We start from the raw sequence: 20,800 nt of genomic DNA, 5'->3' as shown, positions 1-20,800 counted from the left end.
TTAATATAACATCATATAATTTATTGATCTCCATACTTTAGGATGATTAAAAGTAATACTTTGAACTAATTACAGTTGAGCATTACATGTATATTATAATCTTTACCATAGCATTATTCAACGTGCACTAATTTTATAATTATATCAGTGTTTTACAGCTGCTTTACAGTTAATACAATAAATTTATTTCAGTAAAATAAAAAGTTCAATGAGTTACTTATTATATCAAGTGTTGCCTGTTAAAGATTATTCATATTATAATAGGCGAAAATTATTCGGCTTTTGTTACTGCATGCGTCAAGAAGGTCCTAACTCACAGGAATTCTGTGTTAAAAGATTGTGTTAATATGTTTCCACTGATTTCAGCTTGACATAAATTCAAACAATATAATACTTGCCATTAGAATCATAATAATTTTGGTTAATTGAATGATCCTCTTTAAAAATACGAATTGCATTGATTTGTGCATTGATCAAAAAGCAAAGAAATACTGTTCACAACTTGCTGGTAACTGTTTGCTTCTTGTCCACCATATGTTCCTGCAAGAAGGCCAGAACTTTCTTCCAAGCAGCTTCACAAGCATGAGCATGGTCTCGAGGTGTTCCACCCCACCGGAAAATACCTGCAAAATAATGTGACAACACAAAGATGCACAATCTTCTGAAATACTGTAATGGAAGTATAAGTACTAGTAATGGAGGAAGGGGGGGGCTAAATTAAAGGATACAGATACCATCATGCAACCTAAAGGTTACCCTTTTGATATATTTATGGTGATAATGTTGTGGTGGTTTAGTTTGTTTGAATGTACCCAAGAACCTTTCACATCAGCATGATGGTTGTTTATGCTCTGTATAAAAGTGCTGACTAGGTATCTTCATTCAGATCACCTTCCTTGCCCATTGCCATTACCTGCACTGTTGGACATGCTTGTGTGAATTATGTCATTAACATCAGCTAGTGATCACTTATCAACTGTGACACAGCTCATTACCTCCGTTAATGACTGGACAGAAACAATCAATCGGAAAGGCCAAACTGATGTCATCTTACTCGATTTTAGTAAAGCTTTTGATAAAGTTTCGCACCAACATCTGTCTTCAAAATTATTATTATTATTATTACAAAGGCATTTATTAAGCGCCATTTCAAGCGATCACAGCGCATATACATAATACAAGCATTATACATATTAATACATTTTTAAAAACACAAGAATATGAGCAGCATAGTTATTAAAAACAAAATTAAGACAAATTAAAATAGGCAATTTAAAAAAAAGCCTATACATAAAATACACATCAAAATTTTAAAAGCATGTGGGCAGTGGTGTCATACACAAACTAAAAACGTGGGAAAAGATGGGTTTTTAATTTCCCTTTAAAACTTGACACAGAAATTGATTCACGCAGGGTGATCGGCAGCTTATTCCATTCCCTTGGAGCAAAAGCCTGGAATGACCGATCACCCGCTGTTACTAAGTTGGTTCGCGGCTCGTACAGTCGAGTAGAATCATGTCCAGATCTCATACCTTCCCTTCCAGGTAAGCGTTTGCACAGACAGTCAGAAAGGTATGGCGGAGCTTCATGGTTAAGACACTTGTACACACAGAGCATGTTTTTAAACAAAATCCTGTCATTCACCGGCAGCCAGTGCAGATCAGACAATAGAACTTCCGTATTCTGGTCTCAAGGAACACGAAACACCAAACGAGCCGCTCTGTTTTGAAGCGACTGGAGACATTTAAGGTCTCTGCTTTTGACCCCGTACAACAAAGCATTGGCATAGTCCAAACGAGAGGTGATCAGCGACCTAGCAAGATGGTTACAACAGTCAAAATCAATGTGCCGACGTATTCTAAACATGTTCCTGAGATGGAAGTTAATAGAGCGACACATATCACTGACATGCTTGGACATGGACATAGTTGTGTCAAAAGTAACACCAAGGTTCGAATTAGAGTACTATGGCATCAGAAACAGCACCCTTGCATGGATAAATAGTTCCCTTTCAAACAGGAAACAAACTGTCTCAGTTAATGGAACTCATTCCAACTGGGTTGATGTTACCTCAGGTGTCCCACAAGGGTCGGTCCTTGGACCGGTCTTATTTCTATTATACATCAATGATATTAACGAACAAATACAGTCAAAAATCAAGCTTTTTGCTGATGACAGCATATTGTACAGAGAGATAAAGAACTCAGATGACCAAGAAATCTTACAGAAAGATCTTGACTTCCTAGCTGAATGGTCTGGCAAGTGGTTAATGCAATTCAATGTCAAGAAGTGTGCAGTGTTAAACATCACACGCAAAAGAAACCCTGTATTATGTCAATACAATCTCCTTGGGGAAAACTTGAATATAGTCCAACAACATGACTATTTAGGTGTTACTATTTCGCATAACCTGAACTGGAACGACCACTGTACTAAAGTCATCAATAAAGCCAGCCGTACACTAGGTCTCCTGCGGAGAACTTTGTCCCCCTGTTCAACTGATGTCAAAGACAAATCGTATCAAACACTTGTGAGACCACAAATCGAGTACGCAAGTGAAGTTTGGAACCTGTGTACAACCACCGAAATCAATCGACTGGAACAGGTTCAAAGAAATGCAGCCAGATTTGTTTTCTCTGATTACCGCAGAGAAACACATGTGTCACCTCTTGTAAACAAACTCAACTGGGACTCACAACCACCGAAATCAATTGACTGGAACAGGTTCAAAGAAATGCAGCCAGATTTGTTTTCTCTGATTACCGCAGAGAAACACATGTGTCACCTCTTGTAAACAAACTCAACTGGGACTCACTACATGTTAGACGACTAATACAACAGTCTTGCATGTTCTACAGGATCCAGTATGGACTAGTGCACATAACTCCCCCATCTTGTATTCAAAGGGCAACTCACATATCAGCAAGAACTGATTACCCATTGAAATTTGTCAACTTGCTCATTCCTACTATAAATGCATACAAATATGCATTCTACCCAAGAGCCATTGCAGTTTGGAACAGGCTACCACCAGCAGCAGTTCTACACATCGCACCATCTGTGCCCGTTTTCAAGAGTGTTGCAGCGCCAGTAACAAGGGAGATGCAGCCTCTTCATGGACTATATATCCTTTAAATGAATTCGAACCTTGTATATAGCTCACCATTTGGTTTTTCGTTGGCTTATTTGGATTTGCTTCGCACCCTATGTTATTTTTTGTATGTCCACGGGCTGTAGACGTCTGGTGTACTTTTCATCCTAGTATAGCTGAGATCAGCTTTTAAAGATTACACAACCAAGAACCAAGAATTAACATGCTTTGAACATTATAATCATGCCAAAATTACTACTGGGCATACAGTTTGTCCACTCTGACAAAACGCACATATACAGCGCGTTAACAGTGCATAGTGCTGCGTCTCTGCTGAAGGTATGCGTGCCTTCAAAGTCGGCACAATGTGTCAGCGTCTGTACTTTGTACTTCAGAGTAGACTGACTGTATACACAGGTGCTTCCTTGTTTCAAAAACATTTTGAAAAATCAGAGGTTAGCTTTAATATAGATATAGCCACATGTGGGTTTATACATGTACATGCGATTTGTTTTAGTACATTCATATCAGATGTTGATGTGTGCTTGTCTGTTGAATTGCTCATCCAAATTTGAATTTTTAAAAGACATCTACAGCATATTCATATCGGATGTTGATGTGGGCTTGTTTGTTGAATTGCTCATCCCAATTTGAATTCTTAAAAGACATTTACAGCATATTTGGGATTCAACAAGTTCAAATATGTTGTCTCATAATCTACTCAAAAAGTTCAATAGATTTTCTCAATGCTTTAATTACACTTTAGCATCAAAAAGGAATTACTACTTTTGCATGTCTGAGGAGCAAACACGGGCAGAGAGTAGTTATAAGACACTGATGTCAGTACCTTTGAAATTTTATGTAAAAATGTAAACAAGGTTAACATGGGGTGACAAAACCCGATTAAAATATCTTTGGAAAATTATAACCAATTTCCACTTACCCCACGGATGCTGATATGAAAATGTACAAACAGGTACATATGGTGGTTCTATGAGATGTCCTGCTCCTGGGTATTTAATGAATTCACAAGGATTATCATGTCCATTGTTTTGGATTAACCCTGCTATTCTATCACTGTGATCATTGGGAACACAATCATCATTATCACCACATATGATCAGTGCTGGGCACTTGATTCTGTCAAACTGAAATGAACAAACATACAAGACCAAATGGTTGTTATTACAAATACTAATAGACAGGTGGTGGCATAAGGTTGATCAGCGGCATTTAATAATAATTACATTGCTTGGCATAAGGACAGTTCCTCATCATGTGGCCTTGAAGGGCTAGGTACAGAACAATCATAAGAAGTAGAATGTGCAGATTGTGTGACAGAATGTCATGTTTATTTACACACTCATATTTTCCTGTATTCTCGACACTAAACACTGTTGCTAACATAAGGAAGATAACCTTCATCGTGATCTAGTCCCCTCTACATATTTGTGATTTATTCCATATTCTTATTCAATACGTGATAAAGATAAAAATGTATCAATTAAAAAAGCAGCAGGACAAGAACAGTAATCTAGCATACCTCTTGAAAATTATCATCTGCAGTTGGGAAGAAATCTTTGAGGCAAATATGGCCATCCTTCGAGAATCCAGTATGCTCTTCAGAAACCTCATCTGGTGGAGACAATCTGCAATGACAATTCAAAGAGATGAGAGAGTATAGATGTAGAATGTTAACCTGAAAGTGTTGTCTATACTTTGGTGCACCTCAAGTTTGGTCAATAATTTTCCATGACAACCCGCCCATGTAATGAGATTAGATGTAAAATTAACCATGAGTAGCATGAATTATGAAATTCTGAGAAATAAGGCAATGAGTTTTACAGCACTTAATAGGGACTTCCAAAAGTCAATAAGCACATTATTAATGAATTATTCCCCCTTTCTTAAACACTTTAACTAATTACTAATGAAGGTACACGTACCACAACATGAAACAAACTTAACAACAATCTTGGTTAAAGATTTGACTATTATGGCACATCCCCGGGGTACATACCTTTCAAAATTAGAGCAAATTTAAATTGCTGCAAAACATTATTTGTGTATATATGTGACATGATCAAGAGGAATGAGTCAGATGTCACTAAAATTGTTTTCGAGATATTGGCAAAACAGTGTTCAAATTCTTTTGTTTTCAGCCATTGATAAATTTCTCATAACTCGGTAACCATATGTCCGATTTTGATGGGGTTTGCATCAAAATGTAGCATTCATAAACTGCCAGAAACTTCCTAATTGAAAATTGCAGACATGTGACTCCTTCCCCTTGATTATGTCACATATGTGCATAGCAATAAAGCTGTAAAGGAAATGGTCTAATGGTGATATCTGACCTCAATGATTTGATCTTACATATTATATACATGTATTGTAAGCTATAAAAATGTATGTCATGGTATTACTATTATTCATTGCATTCAGAAAGTAAAAGTAATTTCATGTGTGAGTAAGTACTACATGTCTATGTATGCGTACAAAATCTAGAAACAGGTTCACCAAAATACCCAGTAAGCAGTAACTCCAGTAAAGTTTGTAGGTGTACAAATGTATGTAAAATCATACGTTATTATGCATACAGGGTGTATCAATGAATATGAAGGGCACATAATGTATATTTAAACATAATGGGATGTTACTTTCAATGGTGGAAAACTTTCAGTATAATTATGATATCATTCCTGACATATGGAACAAATTATGAAATGGAAAAAATTATGAAAATCTTGCCTGCAAATGCTGAATGTCACCAGTGGTGTAGCATTTTGGCACGGGGAGCGGGGGAAAATTTTAAAAAATGTTGAAATCCCATTGAAAGTTGAAGAAAAAAATGGCATTTGCAGTTTTGCACTCTCAATAAATCAAATGACTCTGCTTTGAAATAAGTGAATGTGACCCAATGGTCAGTACAAGAAGCTGTAGTTATGATTTGGAAACAAATGTGTCATACAGTGAAGTAGTAAACAATCGTGGGACTTGAAATGTTTTTGAACCAGATTGCTGGGTTTGCCCACAAACTACTTTTCTAAAAAAATGTGAAAATGCAATAAATGGTGATATAACACCAATTATGAAATTCTATAATGAAATATTTGCCACAAGTAGTTTTGATTGCAACTTACAAGTGTTTCTTCTTGGTTAATTTGGGTAAAGTGTCACCAAATACAGCACTTCTCACATACACAGATAGAAGAAGAGAATTAGTTTAAGGTTGGTATAATGTGAAATTTTCAAATATAAACTGTGCATTTTCTTGCATAATTTTTACAAGGTCTGGGGTCCATTTCACTAAACTTTACGATTACGAAGCTTCGTAAGTCTCAAAATCATTCGTAACTTACGACGAGTCGTAAGTTCCATTTCACTAAGCATACTTACGAATGGTACCCTTCGTAAGTAATAGGAATTTACTACAGGAACCCTTCGTAAAGTTACGTCTAGTATTGGGTATTCGTAACATTACGAACGGTTACCTGAGTTACGAAAGGGTAAAAGTTTAGTGAAATAGACCCCTGAATACATAAAAAGAATGGTTTCTCTTTCAATGCACTTAAATATTTCTATGGTTTTCATACAGAAGTGCATTACAAAGCTACCATGTTTTTTGATGTTTATATATGATATGTACAGTGGTGGCACCAGAATTTTTTTTTTGGGGGGGCTAAGTGAATTTCAGGGGGCAAAATTGTCGCATAAAAAGTGGAAATTTACATAATTTGGGGGGTTTTGCCTCAAAAGTGGAGGAGGGGGCAAGAAAAATATTTTGGGGAAAAATACCCCCATACACCATCTGTGTACCTCTGGAGGTATATTGCCACAATGGAACAATAATTGCCATATCAATGTGAGTACCACAAAGGTTTGTGCATGTAGTTGTTGTACCTGCAGTGTAATGGTACAGTGCATTGCATGCTAATTGCGAAGAATGCACCGTAATATCAAAGTTTTTGTCTAGTGCATGGCAAAACAAGTCCATATAATTATTATTTCAGTTAAATTTAATAATGTCAGCACATATACACATAAGCAATGGAGTACACTGGGTACATTACGTGTATAATAGATTCATTTCAACATGTTTTTGACTGAGTATATGAGTTCTGATGACTTCATGCTCCTTTCTTAAAAGTAAAAGCCTGAACACAAACAATAATATCAACTTACTGTGCATATGGATATGTTTTACCCTTGTATGTAGTAGGGCACAATGTAAATGATCCACATGTGGATATCCCAATTGTAGCTCTTATCTAGTGACAAAAAAAGAGAGAAATCATGTGACATGTGATGCCATACATTAAAAATAATCTGCAATTGGGACTGAACCATGGACTTTACAGCCATATTTTATGAGCATGTATTCATAACACCAAGACAATGGATGACCTCGCTTACAAGAACTTTTGCAAAGAGTGCTACTTTCCTTTAGAAATAATGAAGCTTATAATGTCCCCTCCTTATGGTAATCATGGTTATGGGTATAACATTATGTCCACGGTTTGATGATTAATAATCAGATTTGTAATAAGAAAAGTGTGTCAGAAGGGTGGGAGTTCATACCAGCACTGTCGGGACCATGGGTTTACTATGTAAACAAGTATTATTGATTTACTATAGAATTAAATAGTTTGTGCACTATTTGCATTTAGAAATTGAGAATGTTCAAAATAAATTTTGTACCTTTGTATTATAACACATGAATACTATTAGGGTGGCCACAATGCTAGCTATTGTGTGTACCCCTGCCTACACACACAAATGTATGGTGGAAATTGTAACAGATTCTGCAGCAGTTGGAAAACTTTTGGGCATTTTGAATTCCATATAATTTGTCTCCTAGTAACTTCTGTGCAAACCCGACTACCTAATTAGATAGAAAATTTTCTGCTTTCAGTAATGAAGGTGAATATAGCATTTTTGTACGGTCACGCATAAAAACGTTACGCACAAAATAAATTTTTGTCATCAAATAAAACTATTTTCCCAAAGATGTACAATTATGCTATATTCAGTTTTACAATCTAGACCCTCAGAGCAAAAAAATGTAAAAAAATCAGACAATTTGGTTGTGTAGTTTAGGAAATACAGGCCTTTGAAGGTCATAATTGGCACATAATAGCGCCCTCAATGGTGAAAACCACACATATTTACCTTAAAAGACCTGGCAAAAGAGTTATTTTTGTGATTTCAGCCATTTTAAAAATGTTGTAAAGAAGCAAATATAGCAATTATGACCCTGGATTTTTAATATTTCCATAAATGAACATTAAATAAACAAAAACAATACATCTCATGCCTTCTTTGGCTTTATTCCCACAATTATCGCTTCATGAATATGCAAATTTATGACAAAATCAGGATTTTCCTAAAAATGGGGTAAAAATGGCCAATTTTGTGAATCTTTAAAAGACTGTATCTTCGCAACGGATTGTCCGATTGAGTTGATTCAAAAGGTTTTTTAAATCATTTTGCAGAAGGAACAATCCTGACAGAAAAAGTAATTCCAGGGGTGGGTTTGAAATTTTCATATAATAATAATTATATTATACTATATATAGTGACCTACCCTTTCCACATTGCGAGTAATGATAGACTGAAGGAACCCACAATCGTCAACTGAATGATTCATCATCAGTTCATCACATTATTCCACAATTCCTTTCTATTGTTATTTAAATTTAATGAGGGTGTGTTTGTGCATATGTGCACACCCATATCGAGTATATATATGAAGAGCTAATTTCCAAACCATGTTACATGTAGATGTGAGTCCATGACCACATGTTTCTCATTTACTTGTGTGATACAATCACAATTACAAGTTTGACATTAACAACAATGAGTTGTACCATCAACAAACAATTTACCACAACAATGCTACTTAACAATATGCAGACTATTGTTCTCATTTGGGAACCAAAGGCCTTACACAGTATTGTTACTGTGCATCCATCCACTATTTTCTTTGTAATGGTGCATCCAACTGAAATTACTCTATCTATAGCATCAAAACCCATTGCAATGTCACACAGGTAAATCAGAAACATGCGTTTGTGGACTTAACATGGTTTGGAACCAAGCTCTTCATATTCAGAAAATGCATATAGCTATATTGCAGCTGTAGTTAACATTTATCTCCCTCACACCCTCACTTTCCAGGCCACAAAAATATTTGCCTGCAAGCTACACAAAGTTTTTTTTCCTTCTTATAAGTATGCAATAGGCAAACATACCTTGTCAGGAAAGTGTATAGCCATTGCAGTTGCCATTTCACCTCCCTTACATACTCCCACTGTACCAATACCACCAGGCTGGATATAAGGTTGACTATTTAACCAATCTACAGCTTCCTGAGGATTAACAACAGAATATGTTTAATACCATCCTTTGAACCCGGGGGGGGGGGGACTCTGTACAAATGACCATACAGGGGTGTATTGCAAACATGTGTCTTATTTTTATCCATTTGGTATCAATGACCCATTTTTCTAAGCCTATAAATTTGGTATATAGATGGGACATTTTTCCAAAATATTTCCTGAAACTGTAGCCGAAATTGTTGAAATTTGCCTAAAATTTGGGCAATTCGTCGTCCGTATTCCATAGTGGCGTATAGTGGGACGCCGCGAATAAACAACTTTTCGAGAAAATCGGGTTTGAAGAAATGCCGATTTAAAATCGAGTTGTGTAAATCAGACATTCATTATATTTTGTAAATGATGTGAAATTTCTGTAGTAAACTAAATAGATTTTATTGTTATATATATTTCAAAAGAAATAAATACATACTATTGCTGGCAAACTGACAATAAAACTATACGTCACTATGGAAAACGAACAAAACGCTATACCCTAACCTTACGTTAACCGTGACGCCACCTCGGTCGCCGTGTAATCCCTATGGCGTTACTTTTAGTTTGTTTGTATTCCATAGTGGCGTATAGGTCCGATATCGTGCACGCCACTATGACATACGATGTTTTTCATTTTTGCCGATATTTCATAATTATAAAATGTGTATAAAAAGTGGCGTATGGTCGATACGCCACTATGGAATACAAAAATGTCACTTTGTAACTATACGCCACATTTAATTAATTAATTACTAATTAATTAGCTAATTATGACTGATGAGACTTAGAAAAAATGAAAGAGAACATCATTAAAAACATATGTGCCAATTTTCAAAAAAATGACCAAAAATCACTATACGGCACTATGGAATACAGCCGACGAATTTACATTAAATTTTGTCTAAAAATTTGACTTTTGGTATAGCGATGGGTCCAAATTTCTTGACAAACTGGTATATATGGATGGGTCCACAAATTCTCGGTGACACATCTCTACCCAAACCAAACATGAGTCCCCCAGGTCTCTGGAGACCCAAAGCTATTACATGTAGCAAATTTATGCTTTTTACACTGAACAGAATGAAAACATTTGTACATTGTAATACTAATGTTTAGGGAAATATATAAACCTTAAACTGAGGAAACAAAATAAATAAAAAAAATAAATGTAGACATTTATATAGCGCTTTATGCCGTAAACAGCCTCTAAGCGCTTTACATTTATTCCGCCGTCATTAGAATATGTCGGAACCACGTTTGCAGCCTACAAGTGGCGCAGGGTCCATCAGTACAACGACTGTGAATACCCCTAACAGCTTCCCATTGCACCTGGGTGGGGTGAGGCAAGCGAGGCAAAGCGCTTTGCCCAAGGGCGCAACACGGTGGTGGGACGGGGAATCGAACCCACGCACGTCGAGCAAGCTCTCAGATTATGAGTCCAAGGCCGTAACCACTGAGCCACCGTTCCCTCAAAAGCAGGAGAAAGTCTGATAACTCAATGAAGGATAATCGTGAGTTGGGGAAAATCTGTTAACTAATGTATAATCCCATAAACATGAATGATTGGTTTCATTACATGCTGGTCCTAACCTTCTCCATCTCTAATGGAACTTGAAAAGGTCAAAGTAATATAATGTTTTGAAGAACAAATGAGAAATATAATCAACATTTATAACACTCTCCATCACTAACAAAACTAGGGCTGCATATGGAGTGTTCCCTTCTTATTGAAAAAGTTTTGTCAAACGACAATTGGCGAAACCAGATTTCATTTCATAAAAGCAAAGAATGGACAAAGTTTTCAGTTACTTGAAATTGTTTACATACTTCAAAATATTCCATCTGAAGTTGTTCTACTGCAATCATCGATGAGACTTCCTCAGTTTCCCAGAAATATCCCAGAGAAAGTGCTGCAAAGCCATGACTTGCTAAAAGAGCTGCTCTTATTTCATTGCAACCCGGTAATACCCCACCAAACATATCTACAACAGCTGGAAATGGTCCTGGACCTTGAAGAGAAAAACAAAAGGGAATATAGAGATCAGATTTATTAACATTTTTCTCAATATTCAAATTACATGTACCAATAGTAGCTTCTAAAATATAGAGAGTTAGAGTGACTGGGTAACAACAGCTGGAAGCAGGACAAGTAGGATCAGCCACTACCCTGAACACAAGCCTGTTCACTAGGGGTGCCCATTTTTAAATAATATAAAGCTCATTTCTCAAACTGGATTTATGAGTGCTAATTCTTGAACTAACAGCTATGTTTCCAAACAGTTCTGAGTAGGGCCTACACATTTGATCTATATTTATAATTTTTATGGGGTTCTTTCTTTTGCCATGCCTTTTTATAGAGAAAAAACAAACAAACTAACTCCATTGAACACCATTTGTTGGTTGTTGCCTATTTAGAAATAAGTCCACCCAAAGACCAAAACTTTTTGTTAAGTCTGCCAATTTGAGGTTATTTGCCTCCAAAGACGTCCTATTCGGTAAATTTTGTTTTCAGGTTGTCAACCATCAATGGTGTCACCTAGACTTTAATGATCTTAAAGTTACAATGGTTCCTGGTTTTACAAGTGATGTGTTGTGTTCTACCCCACCCCTTTGATCAACATTTATGAAAATACATGTGCTCATATGATTCAAGTACCGGTACTGCAAGTATACCTTTTGGTTTAACTAAAGTGCCTTGCAAGTTATATTTTCCTCCTTCCACTTTGATTAATTCAACATTATTCCCCTTGTACCATCTCCCAACAGATGTAGCAGCCATAGGGGACTTATCAACCCTTACATCATCTTGGCTCAGGTGTCCATCATGCACAGATATATCAATTACTAATGGTTTGGAAATATCACGCTTCATGTATCTCGTGCCGTGTCTAACGCCTGGACATGCTACCATACTCCAGAACATACCCATTGGCTCAATACCTGTTGACAGGAAGACAGAAAGTGAAAAATATTATATGAACATAAGTTGAAAATTTAAAAATCAGTAAGATACATCTTTTAAAAAGTGTGCAGGCCTGTAAGGTACAAATGCATTTTAGCTGTGCCTGACAAGTAAGTAACCCCTGCTTAATTGGCGGTATACAAAGGTGTTGATTATCCATTTGCTATCCTTATGAACTGTTCACCAGAATTTCCTGGAGGTGAACTTAAGTAAGATTTGAGAATATGAATTTCCAAAATATTGGTGGTGAAAGTGGTCGTCTCTAGAGATTTAGAGGGCCATAAATTTATGTTGGTTTAGTGGTAACTTTTAGACATTTTTCTTATAATTCAAATCCAAACATTGACACTATGAAGGCATTTTTCATAAAGGACAGTTTGTTATTCAATTGTTACACATATACAATGTATATAGTGTGAATGATAACCTTCCAATTTCTTTTGTTAGCATATACATGTATGCCTATTGTTGTCATAATGTCAACATCGCCTATGGCAATCCTCCCCCTAGTTCAAACCTGTTTGTGCATTTTCTAAAGAATGACAGTTTCGAACAACATCCTACATGTGGATGCATCATTGGTGTTGGATGCCTTAAAAACTGCTATGTGTATTTTCGCAAGTTAGCACCCAGGTTTTTAACTTAAAACCAACCAAACTCATGATCTAAAAGATAATGTTATTGATTTAACTCACCTATAAAGTTTCCACCTTGTGAAGCATGATTGGTTGTGTTCACTGTTCCATTTTCATCACTTGTATAATGGGCATAAGTTTCAAATTGTTTATCCTCGTTGTCAAAGTACGTATTCAATGTAACTGGTTGTCCAGGCATCAGCCCAGCTACTTCAATGGTGACAATCTCATCCATCAAGGAGGTATTAGGAGATGCTTGGAGAGAGACACATGACGTGGCAGTAGCTCTGGCTGAGGAAGACATGGTGCGTACGAGAATAGCTGGCAATGTAATAGTACGGAATAATTAACAGAAGATTAAATTTTCAAAATCAATGATTCCTGCAACTTGGACAAAACTTGGGTCCATGCAGATTGGGGTTCCACAGACTCATTTTACATTTACAAGTTCTGTAACATGTACATGTATGGGATGTCAGTGTTGGAATTAAGCATTTTTTTATGCGTAACAAAATGTGCTTTCATTACTTTTCTCATGGTACATTCACATACTTCAGTGTGTAAGTCTATGGCATAAAAATGCTACTTAACTCCAAAATTGTGTAGCAAATTGATTTAAAATTATGTAGCATTTTGTTACATAAATGCGATACCAGCTATTTCCAACGCTGGTATGGGAAATTGAATTTGGGGTTCCAAGTGGTTAAAATTGGTGGAACTGCATAGACCGCAGGTTAATGCCAACCCTGGTACTGCATAGACTGCAGGTTAGTGCCAACCCTAATTGAACTACAAGCTCTACACATGAAAATGTAATGAAAGTTGACAATAGTGGAATATGAAAGACGAAATGTCATGTACGGTACTACAATGTACATGTATCTGAACAACTTACCCAATTTTGGATGTTTGCAGACTTAAGTTTAAAGTCAGTCTCTAGAGAGAGAATAAGAACTCTTGGATTTCATGGCTATAGTATAAATCTAGTTTCAGTTGGAGTATACTTTCACCTAAAACTAGTCCTATATTTTTATAGAAATCTGGTTGACCCGCTAAGGGTATATTTTTACTGAAATCTTGCCCTGGTAGGGTTTGCCTCCAGGAACCCTGGATCTCCTATTTCATTTTCATAACATATTATATATTTCCAATTTGGTTAATATAGACCCTGATTTTACCCAGATTTTTATGCTGGGGATACCTGTAGCAGGAAAGTGATTACAGATTTGATACCCCAGTGGGAGTCCCTATCGCTATCACTAATCTCGCTTTTTTTGGATCGATCATGGGTACCCAGCCAAAATCCAAGTACCCCCTCCCCTGGAGTAAACAACAGTTCATACATTTAAATGCATTTATAACAAATATCGTTAATGCCTGGATGCTTTCAGACAATCGCTGTATAAAAATTATAAAATTATGCAGTACAATATGCTCAAAAACACACACGGGTGCCCTTGTGTTAAAAAAAACTGTGACCACAGGATGAACCGAGGTAGGCTTAGGAAAGTCCCAGAGGAAAGTAAATGCTGTTTTGTATTCCTTAATGCACATCAATATTTACTCAAAACCAAATTCAATTTTAAAATACAATCACTGAATGGTGGGGTTCACTGGCGGAATTGAGGGCATGATTGTTGTACATTTTTGTATGCCCTCACTCAGCTCTGCCTCAATGTCCCCCATTCTATGTACTGTACCTGCAATTGAAAAGAAATATAGTCATAAAGACATGATATTACTACTCCCCATTCCAGAAAAATAAAGCACTAATTTTTTGGGATTAAAAAATATTATCAAGTTCTGCCAAATGAAACAGCTCAATCCTAATCATTCATTTAGTCCTACCGTAACTGGAGATAAAAAAAAAAAGTTCACTATTACATACTAATTTCTTGAAAAATGAGGCAAAAACATGCATTTTCGGCATGTTTTCTGACAATCGAGTCACAAAAATCACAGATTCAAAATCTTGAGTATTATGCCGAGCTTTTGCTCTAATTTTCACTTTTTTGTGTTTTAACCGTACTTTAATTAAATGGTTGGTTATAAGAATGAAACATGCCTTTTCCAAAATTTAGAATGCATCTGATAGTCTTACACTGTAGTACAAATCTTTGGGCTTGATTGTCACAGCATACGAAAAACACTCTGAAAAACGCATGTTTTTGGTCCTTAAAAATTGGCTAAATATTAAAATTTGACTTTTATCACTAGTTATACATGTAGGACTAACTAAAGGATTAGGATTTAGCTATGTTTCATTTAGCAAAACAGGATAATATTTTTTTTATTCAAAAAAATTAGTTCTGTATTTTTCCGGAGTAGGACTCAAGACTCTAGACTACTGTCTGTTCAATTAGCTTAGATTCTTGCATTTTTAAGATATTTGAAAAAATAAAACATTGTGGTCAAAGTCATCAAAGAAAAGTGTTAGCACAGCCTTAGACCCATGACTTTGACCAATTTTTTTATTTTTTTCAAATATCTTAAAAATACAAGAATCTAAGCTAATTGAACAGGTAGTAGTACTTTTTTTTTTCACACTGGTATAAATGACCCCTTTGTTTTCACATTATAATTAATAAGTGGTATAATTATCAGTGTTGCTTTGATGTGGTTGGTAATGTGTGTGTTCACGTTATTATCATGATGGCCCGATACTACCGGTAGTCTCCCGGGGGACAGGGGTAGTCTGCACTTGTTGATTCTTAATGATGGTAATAAGTATGGGTCATTGCCAAGGTTAGTTTAAACCCAGGGGGGAGGAAAGGGCACTCAACACAAATGACCTTTTTTGATTTCGCAGCTCCGAAAGACCCCCTATATTTGACCAAAATAGAGCTCCGAAAGACCCTTGATTTTGATCATTTCAGCTCTGCAAGGTTTTTTCAGGCGATTTTCAACCAGAAAGTCAAGAAAGACCCTTGATTTGATTTTACTTCAAGTTGTTCACAGCTCCAAAAGCATACATGTAGTGATGTACCCACCAAAATTTTTCGATGTGCCCCGGTATAAATATGGGTAATGAATTTGGTATAAAAAGGGTCATTATAATTTATATTTCAAATAAGTTTGGGTCCACTTCTTGACTTGACCCCAAACAAAACTGAAGTACGTACTTCCTAACTGAGAGTAGTCTGGACTGAATCAATGTTCTTACACCTATTACAGCAAGCAGCATATAGGGTAGGACTACCAATTATCGGACACTTAAGCAATTTGCTCAATATTTAAAAAACTGAAGAATATTTTCCCAACTATAGAACATCCACGTAATGACCAAAGACAGCCCTAAATGTAACATAAAATTTGAATTGATGAGACAAGCCATTATAGATATATGGATTGAAAACCACATTGAGGCATCTTGCCAGTTATCGGACGCCTATGCCAGTTATCGGACACTACGCAGCCAGTTACCGGACACCCGCAAAACTAACGGCACACATCTATTTTTTCAACTCAACCAAATGCAGTTAAGTTTGTGTCTATTCCTTCATGATTGTGGGTTATATTTGGACATTGTCTGATACTTCACGTTGGCATTTTCCCCACCGCAAACCACATTTAGGTACAATGTAGGCCTATACATTGTAGGCGCATCAACTATTTTAATCATAACATTATAATATAACTTAAACTTAACATCAAACCCTATTTGCGTTCTCAACTAAGCTAAAATAAGCTAAAATACACCTAACAAAGTGCAACATGTTAATTGACATACAGCGCCGGCTGGCTGGCAACTGTTTATATATGAAGGCCAGAGGGTGTCCGGTAATTGGGCATGCGCAGATTTTACAAGCCAATTATCGGACACTTCATTCAGCCGAAGCGTTGTTAGCAACCGGTCATGTCAGATGTTGCTGCAGAACCTACACAGTTTTACAAACATAATAATAAAAATATATCAGTTTTAGTAAATTATGAAAAGCTCAAGACCCACACAAATTGGTCATGCCAAATTACGCTACCTCATAAGTAACATGTTTTTAATAATAAAGAGGCATACTCAGTCCATTCACGCTCGTATTTGCGTAAATAATAATAACGGAACCAGCTGCAAGGCAGCCATTTAAATGCAGTAAGTATCTGGTCTTTCATTTGATGCGATATAAATTCATGTTGACTTGAAGAAACAACTCCACATGGTCCAAACCATGTAATCGTCCGATAACTGGCATTGTCCGATAATTGGTAGTCCTACCCTATAAATATTTTTACCTGTTCCCTCCAATCGTCTCGAGTGTTTACTGCTGGGAACGTAACAGCCCCGTGTTGATGTGTTAAAATGACGAGTTTCAGTAAGCTTATGAAGTTCAGTTGTCATGCACTGCTGCAGCTGCACTGACGTGACCCCAATATTTGAGCTTTTTGTGTAGAGGCTAAGCTGCCACAAACCTCGCGTGACAAACTTAAACGGTGCCATTCAATATAGTCGAAAAGATAGTAAAGCTAAACTTTGATAAGCTTAAAATTACCACGATCTGACAGTTCCCCGGCACTTGATGTTGATGATGATGACGGATTACCAACATTTTACGCCCAAATCACTAAAAGTCGCACAATTTTACTCTAACCCTTGATTTGGAATGGTTTCTATCAGGCCCGTACGCAGGGGGTGCGGGGGGTGCGACCGCACCTCCCCAAATTTGCAAAAGTATACAAAAAGTCCCAAAATTTAAGAATTTGCGAGCGTAGCGAGCAAAAAAATCAGGTTTTTTTACAGTTTTTTGGTCAAAAAAGGTCCAAATATTCCACTTTTCATAAAATCGCCCCCCCCTTTTGGAAAAAAGTCCACTTTTTCAAAATCAGCACCCCCCCAAAAAAAATCCTGCGTACGGGCCTGGTTTCTATACTACACTACAAATGGGGATAATAATGAAGTTATTAATTTGTTTTTAATGATTGGCTTCTTTGACTCTAGCGAAGAAGTTGGAAACAATCCGACAAGTCTCCGGAAAATCATCTTCAAAAGTCACCCAATTGGGCTACTGATTAATGGGTTGATAAACTCTGTGTTGATTGTGACAAAAACAAGAACTCTCTTTAAAAAAGACATCTGCGGTATCTACACTCTGAAGCGGGCTCTGTATTAAAAGCTCTCTGATTGGGCTGTGCAATAATTTAGGGTGGTGCAATGATATGTGTACCCCCGGGGTGGTGAATTCTCAAAATGGTCTTGCCCCCCCTTGTGCCAAAAAATCTTTGCCCCCCTTTTCACGTGCCAAAACTACCTCCCCCCTTTGATGTGCCAAAAATCCCCCACACACACACATGCAAGATTTTGGGAACCTGAATTTAAAACCTTAAATTGTCTTATCATATAATGCGAATTGTGCATTACTGCATATTTGAACATGCTCCTAACATTTTCCTACACCATTTTAGGGTGTAGGCCTAATATAGAAATGGTGCCCAAAATATGTGCTAAAAATCGATTGCCCCCTTTCGACCTGCCAAAAATCGCTTGACCCCTCCCTTTCAACCTGCCAAAATGCTTGCCCCCCTTTGGCCTGCCAAAAATCTTTTCCCCACTATAATTCACCACCACGGGGGTAGGCCCTACACATAATTATTGCACCATCCCTTATGAGCCCTGGGGTAAAATTTCCAAATGGTGTGCCAAAATTGCTTGCCCCTTTCGGCCTGCCAAAAAATCTTTGCTCCCTCCCTTTGTACATGCCAAATTTTGAGGTTCCCAATGCAAACCATAAATGGCCTAGATCTATGATGTGACTGGAGCATGGCGAATTTGCATATTTGAACGTTTCGGTGCTATTTTCCTAAAACTTTTAGAGCATGTTATTTAAAAGATGCCCCGTAAATGTGTGCCAAAAATAGGCTTCCCCCCTCTTGGCCAACCAAAAATTGCTTGTTCCCCCTCTTGAATTGACTGGCCAAAATGATGGTTGCGGATGACATACTTGGCATGCAATATATTGCTGAGTGATCATGGTGATGACATTCTTGGTGTGCTATATACTACTGATCAGGTACTTGCTAGGCTGTTATCTAGCTATCTACTGAGGATCAGGCATGGATGACATACTTAGTATTTTATCTGCTATTGTTAATCAGGGTATACAGGGGCAGATCTAGGAATTTTCTATAGAGGGGGCGCCGAGCGGGCGTGCGCCCCTGGTACCATGGTATAGACATATTCAGTATGCTATCTACTGCTGATCAGGGTGTGGATGACACACTTGATATGTTATCCACTTCTGATCAGGGTGAGGATGACATATTTGGTATGTTATCTACTGCTGATCAAGGTATGGATGACATACTTGGTATGTGTTATCTACTGCTGATCAAGGTATGGATGACATACTTGGGATGTTATCTACTGCTGATCAGAGTTTTGGATGACATATACTTACCTCCTGCTGATCAAGGTGTGGATGACATATTTGGTATGTTATCTACTGCTCATCAGGGTGTGGATGACATATACTTAGCATGTTATCTGCGTGTGATGGTGTCATGAGACACATGTTCGCATGATAGTCGCTCGGAAGGCTCGACCCCTTCCGGGTCTCGCCTTCAGAGCGACTAACATGCTCAACATGCGAACCCGCTAAAAACCTACTAATTGATGCTCAACATACCTCAACATGACATCGATTATCTATGGTAATGGTCTCTTCCTCATCCTTTATCTACTACTTAATGATGGTGATGATGACATACTTGGTATGTTATCTACTTGGTATTCTGGACCCCATTTAGACCTCTGGAGCCCAATGTCCAACATTTTGGATAATGATTTTTGGATAACTATGCAGCACAATGTTAATATCTTGTTTAGTAACAATTAGCAAGTTTCTGGCGTGTTTTTTCTGTTGACTGTCGGTATACAGTGAAATGATCTTTTTAATGCCACCAAAAACTTTTACATTAGCAGAAAGTCGGCTTGTTCTCTGTTGACAAGGGACAGTCTTCAGTGAACGGCTCTTTTCAGAGCCATCAGTAGGCAAGGAGCAGCCTACATGTGTCATACTTAGGTATTTGTCCTGAAAAAGTCAGAGCTGATGAAAGCTTGACAGTTCTAAACTTGTCCAACGGCGAACCCGCTAAAAACCTACTAATTATCATGAACTCTCATTGTAAAAGCCTGTCCCACAATCTTGTTTTATGGATGGGGTTTTTAAGTATTTGACCTGATTTCATTGTTTATGAGAGCAGAAAGTTGTCAGCTAGATGATCATATTCTTGCTTCTTGTAACAAAACAGCAGGATAGCAAGGGGCCCATGTCAGCAATTACCGACTTTGCTCAAAGCTTAAATCTGCCACTGATGCAGAAGCGTGCAAGAGCAGTTTGTGGGCAGGTGTACTGATCAGGTTTTGACATTTTAGTGTGATATCAATTGTAGACAATATGCGTGGATTACATACTAGACTATGCCATAGTCGAATTTTGAGAAATTTAGAAATAGGCCTATGTTATTAATCTCGATATTATAATGTAATAAATAGTCTGAATATCGTGTACCACAAATCTAGATGCCCTAGATGTAGGCATTGTGTCCTGCCTTACTTTAAAGTCATAATGTACGATCTTATAATATGAATTTGGTTAATTTTTTTCAAACCTGATTTTTTGGCATATTTGTAATGTTTACACATGGCACAACTTGCACCTAAATGGAATCAGCCAAATTTTTGGTGTTTGTAGGTAAACAGAGCAAAGTTCGACATCAAGTCATAATTCAAGAATTTATGACTTTATGT

General features: G+C 37.1%; 1 protein-coding gene across 1 annotated transcript; it reads right to left on the bottom strand.

The window, feature by feature from the left end:
• Positions 1-17: 17 nt before the first annotated feature.
• On the bottom strand, positions 18-17,562 carry LOC140149766 (bile acid-CoA:amino acid N-acyltransferase-like). The gene is made up of 9 exons (XM_072171818.1): positions 17,290-17,562; positions 13,123-13,383; positions 12,139-12,405; positions 11,293-11,474; positions 9,346-9,462; positions 7,277-7,362; positions 4,635-4,740; positions 4,035-4,239; positions 18-623 (listed from the first exon to the last, which is right to left on the bottom strand). Exons 1-9 carry the CDS (start codon positions 17,492-17,494, stop codon positions 496-498), a joined length of 1,557 nt encoding a protein of 518 aa, XP_072027919.1. The 5' UTR covers positions 17,495-17,562; the 3' UTR covers positions 18-495.
• Between the last annotated feature and the right edge of the window lie 3,238 nt (positions 17,563-20,800).

Source organism: Amphiura filiformis, chromosome 1 (genome assembly GCF_039555335.1).
Source record: "Amphiura filiformis chromosome 1, Afil_fr2py, whole genome shotgun sequence".
NCBI classification, from domain to species: domain Eukaryota; kingdom Metazoa; phylum Echinodermata; class Ophiuroidea; order Amphilepidida; family Amphiuridae; genus Amphiura; species Amphiura filiformis.
The sequence above is the reverse complement of the archived record's forward strand: the minus strand, read 5'-3'. Positions and strand labels throughout refer to the sequence as shown.

Bases quoted from the DNA above. Each gene is read 5' to 3' on its own strand.
- LOC140149766 (XM_072171818.1), bottom strand. From the start codon at position 17,494: ATGGCACCGTTTAAGTTTGTCACGCGAGGTTTGTGGCAGCTTAGCCTC. The intron at 4,240-4,634 runs GTATGCTAGATT...TGTTCATTTCAG, and splicing joins CAGATGATAATTTTCAAGAG to TTTGACAGAATCAAGTGCCC. The intron at 624-4,034 runs GTAAGTGGAAAT...ATTATTTTGCAG, and splicing joins TTCATATCAGCATCCGTGGG to GTATTTTCCGGTGGGGTGGA.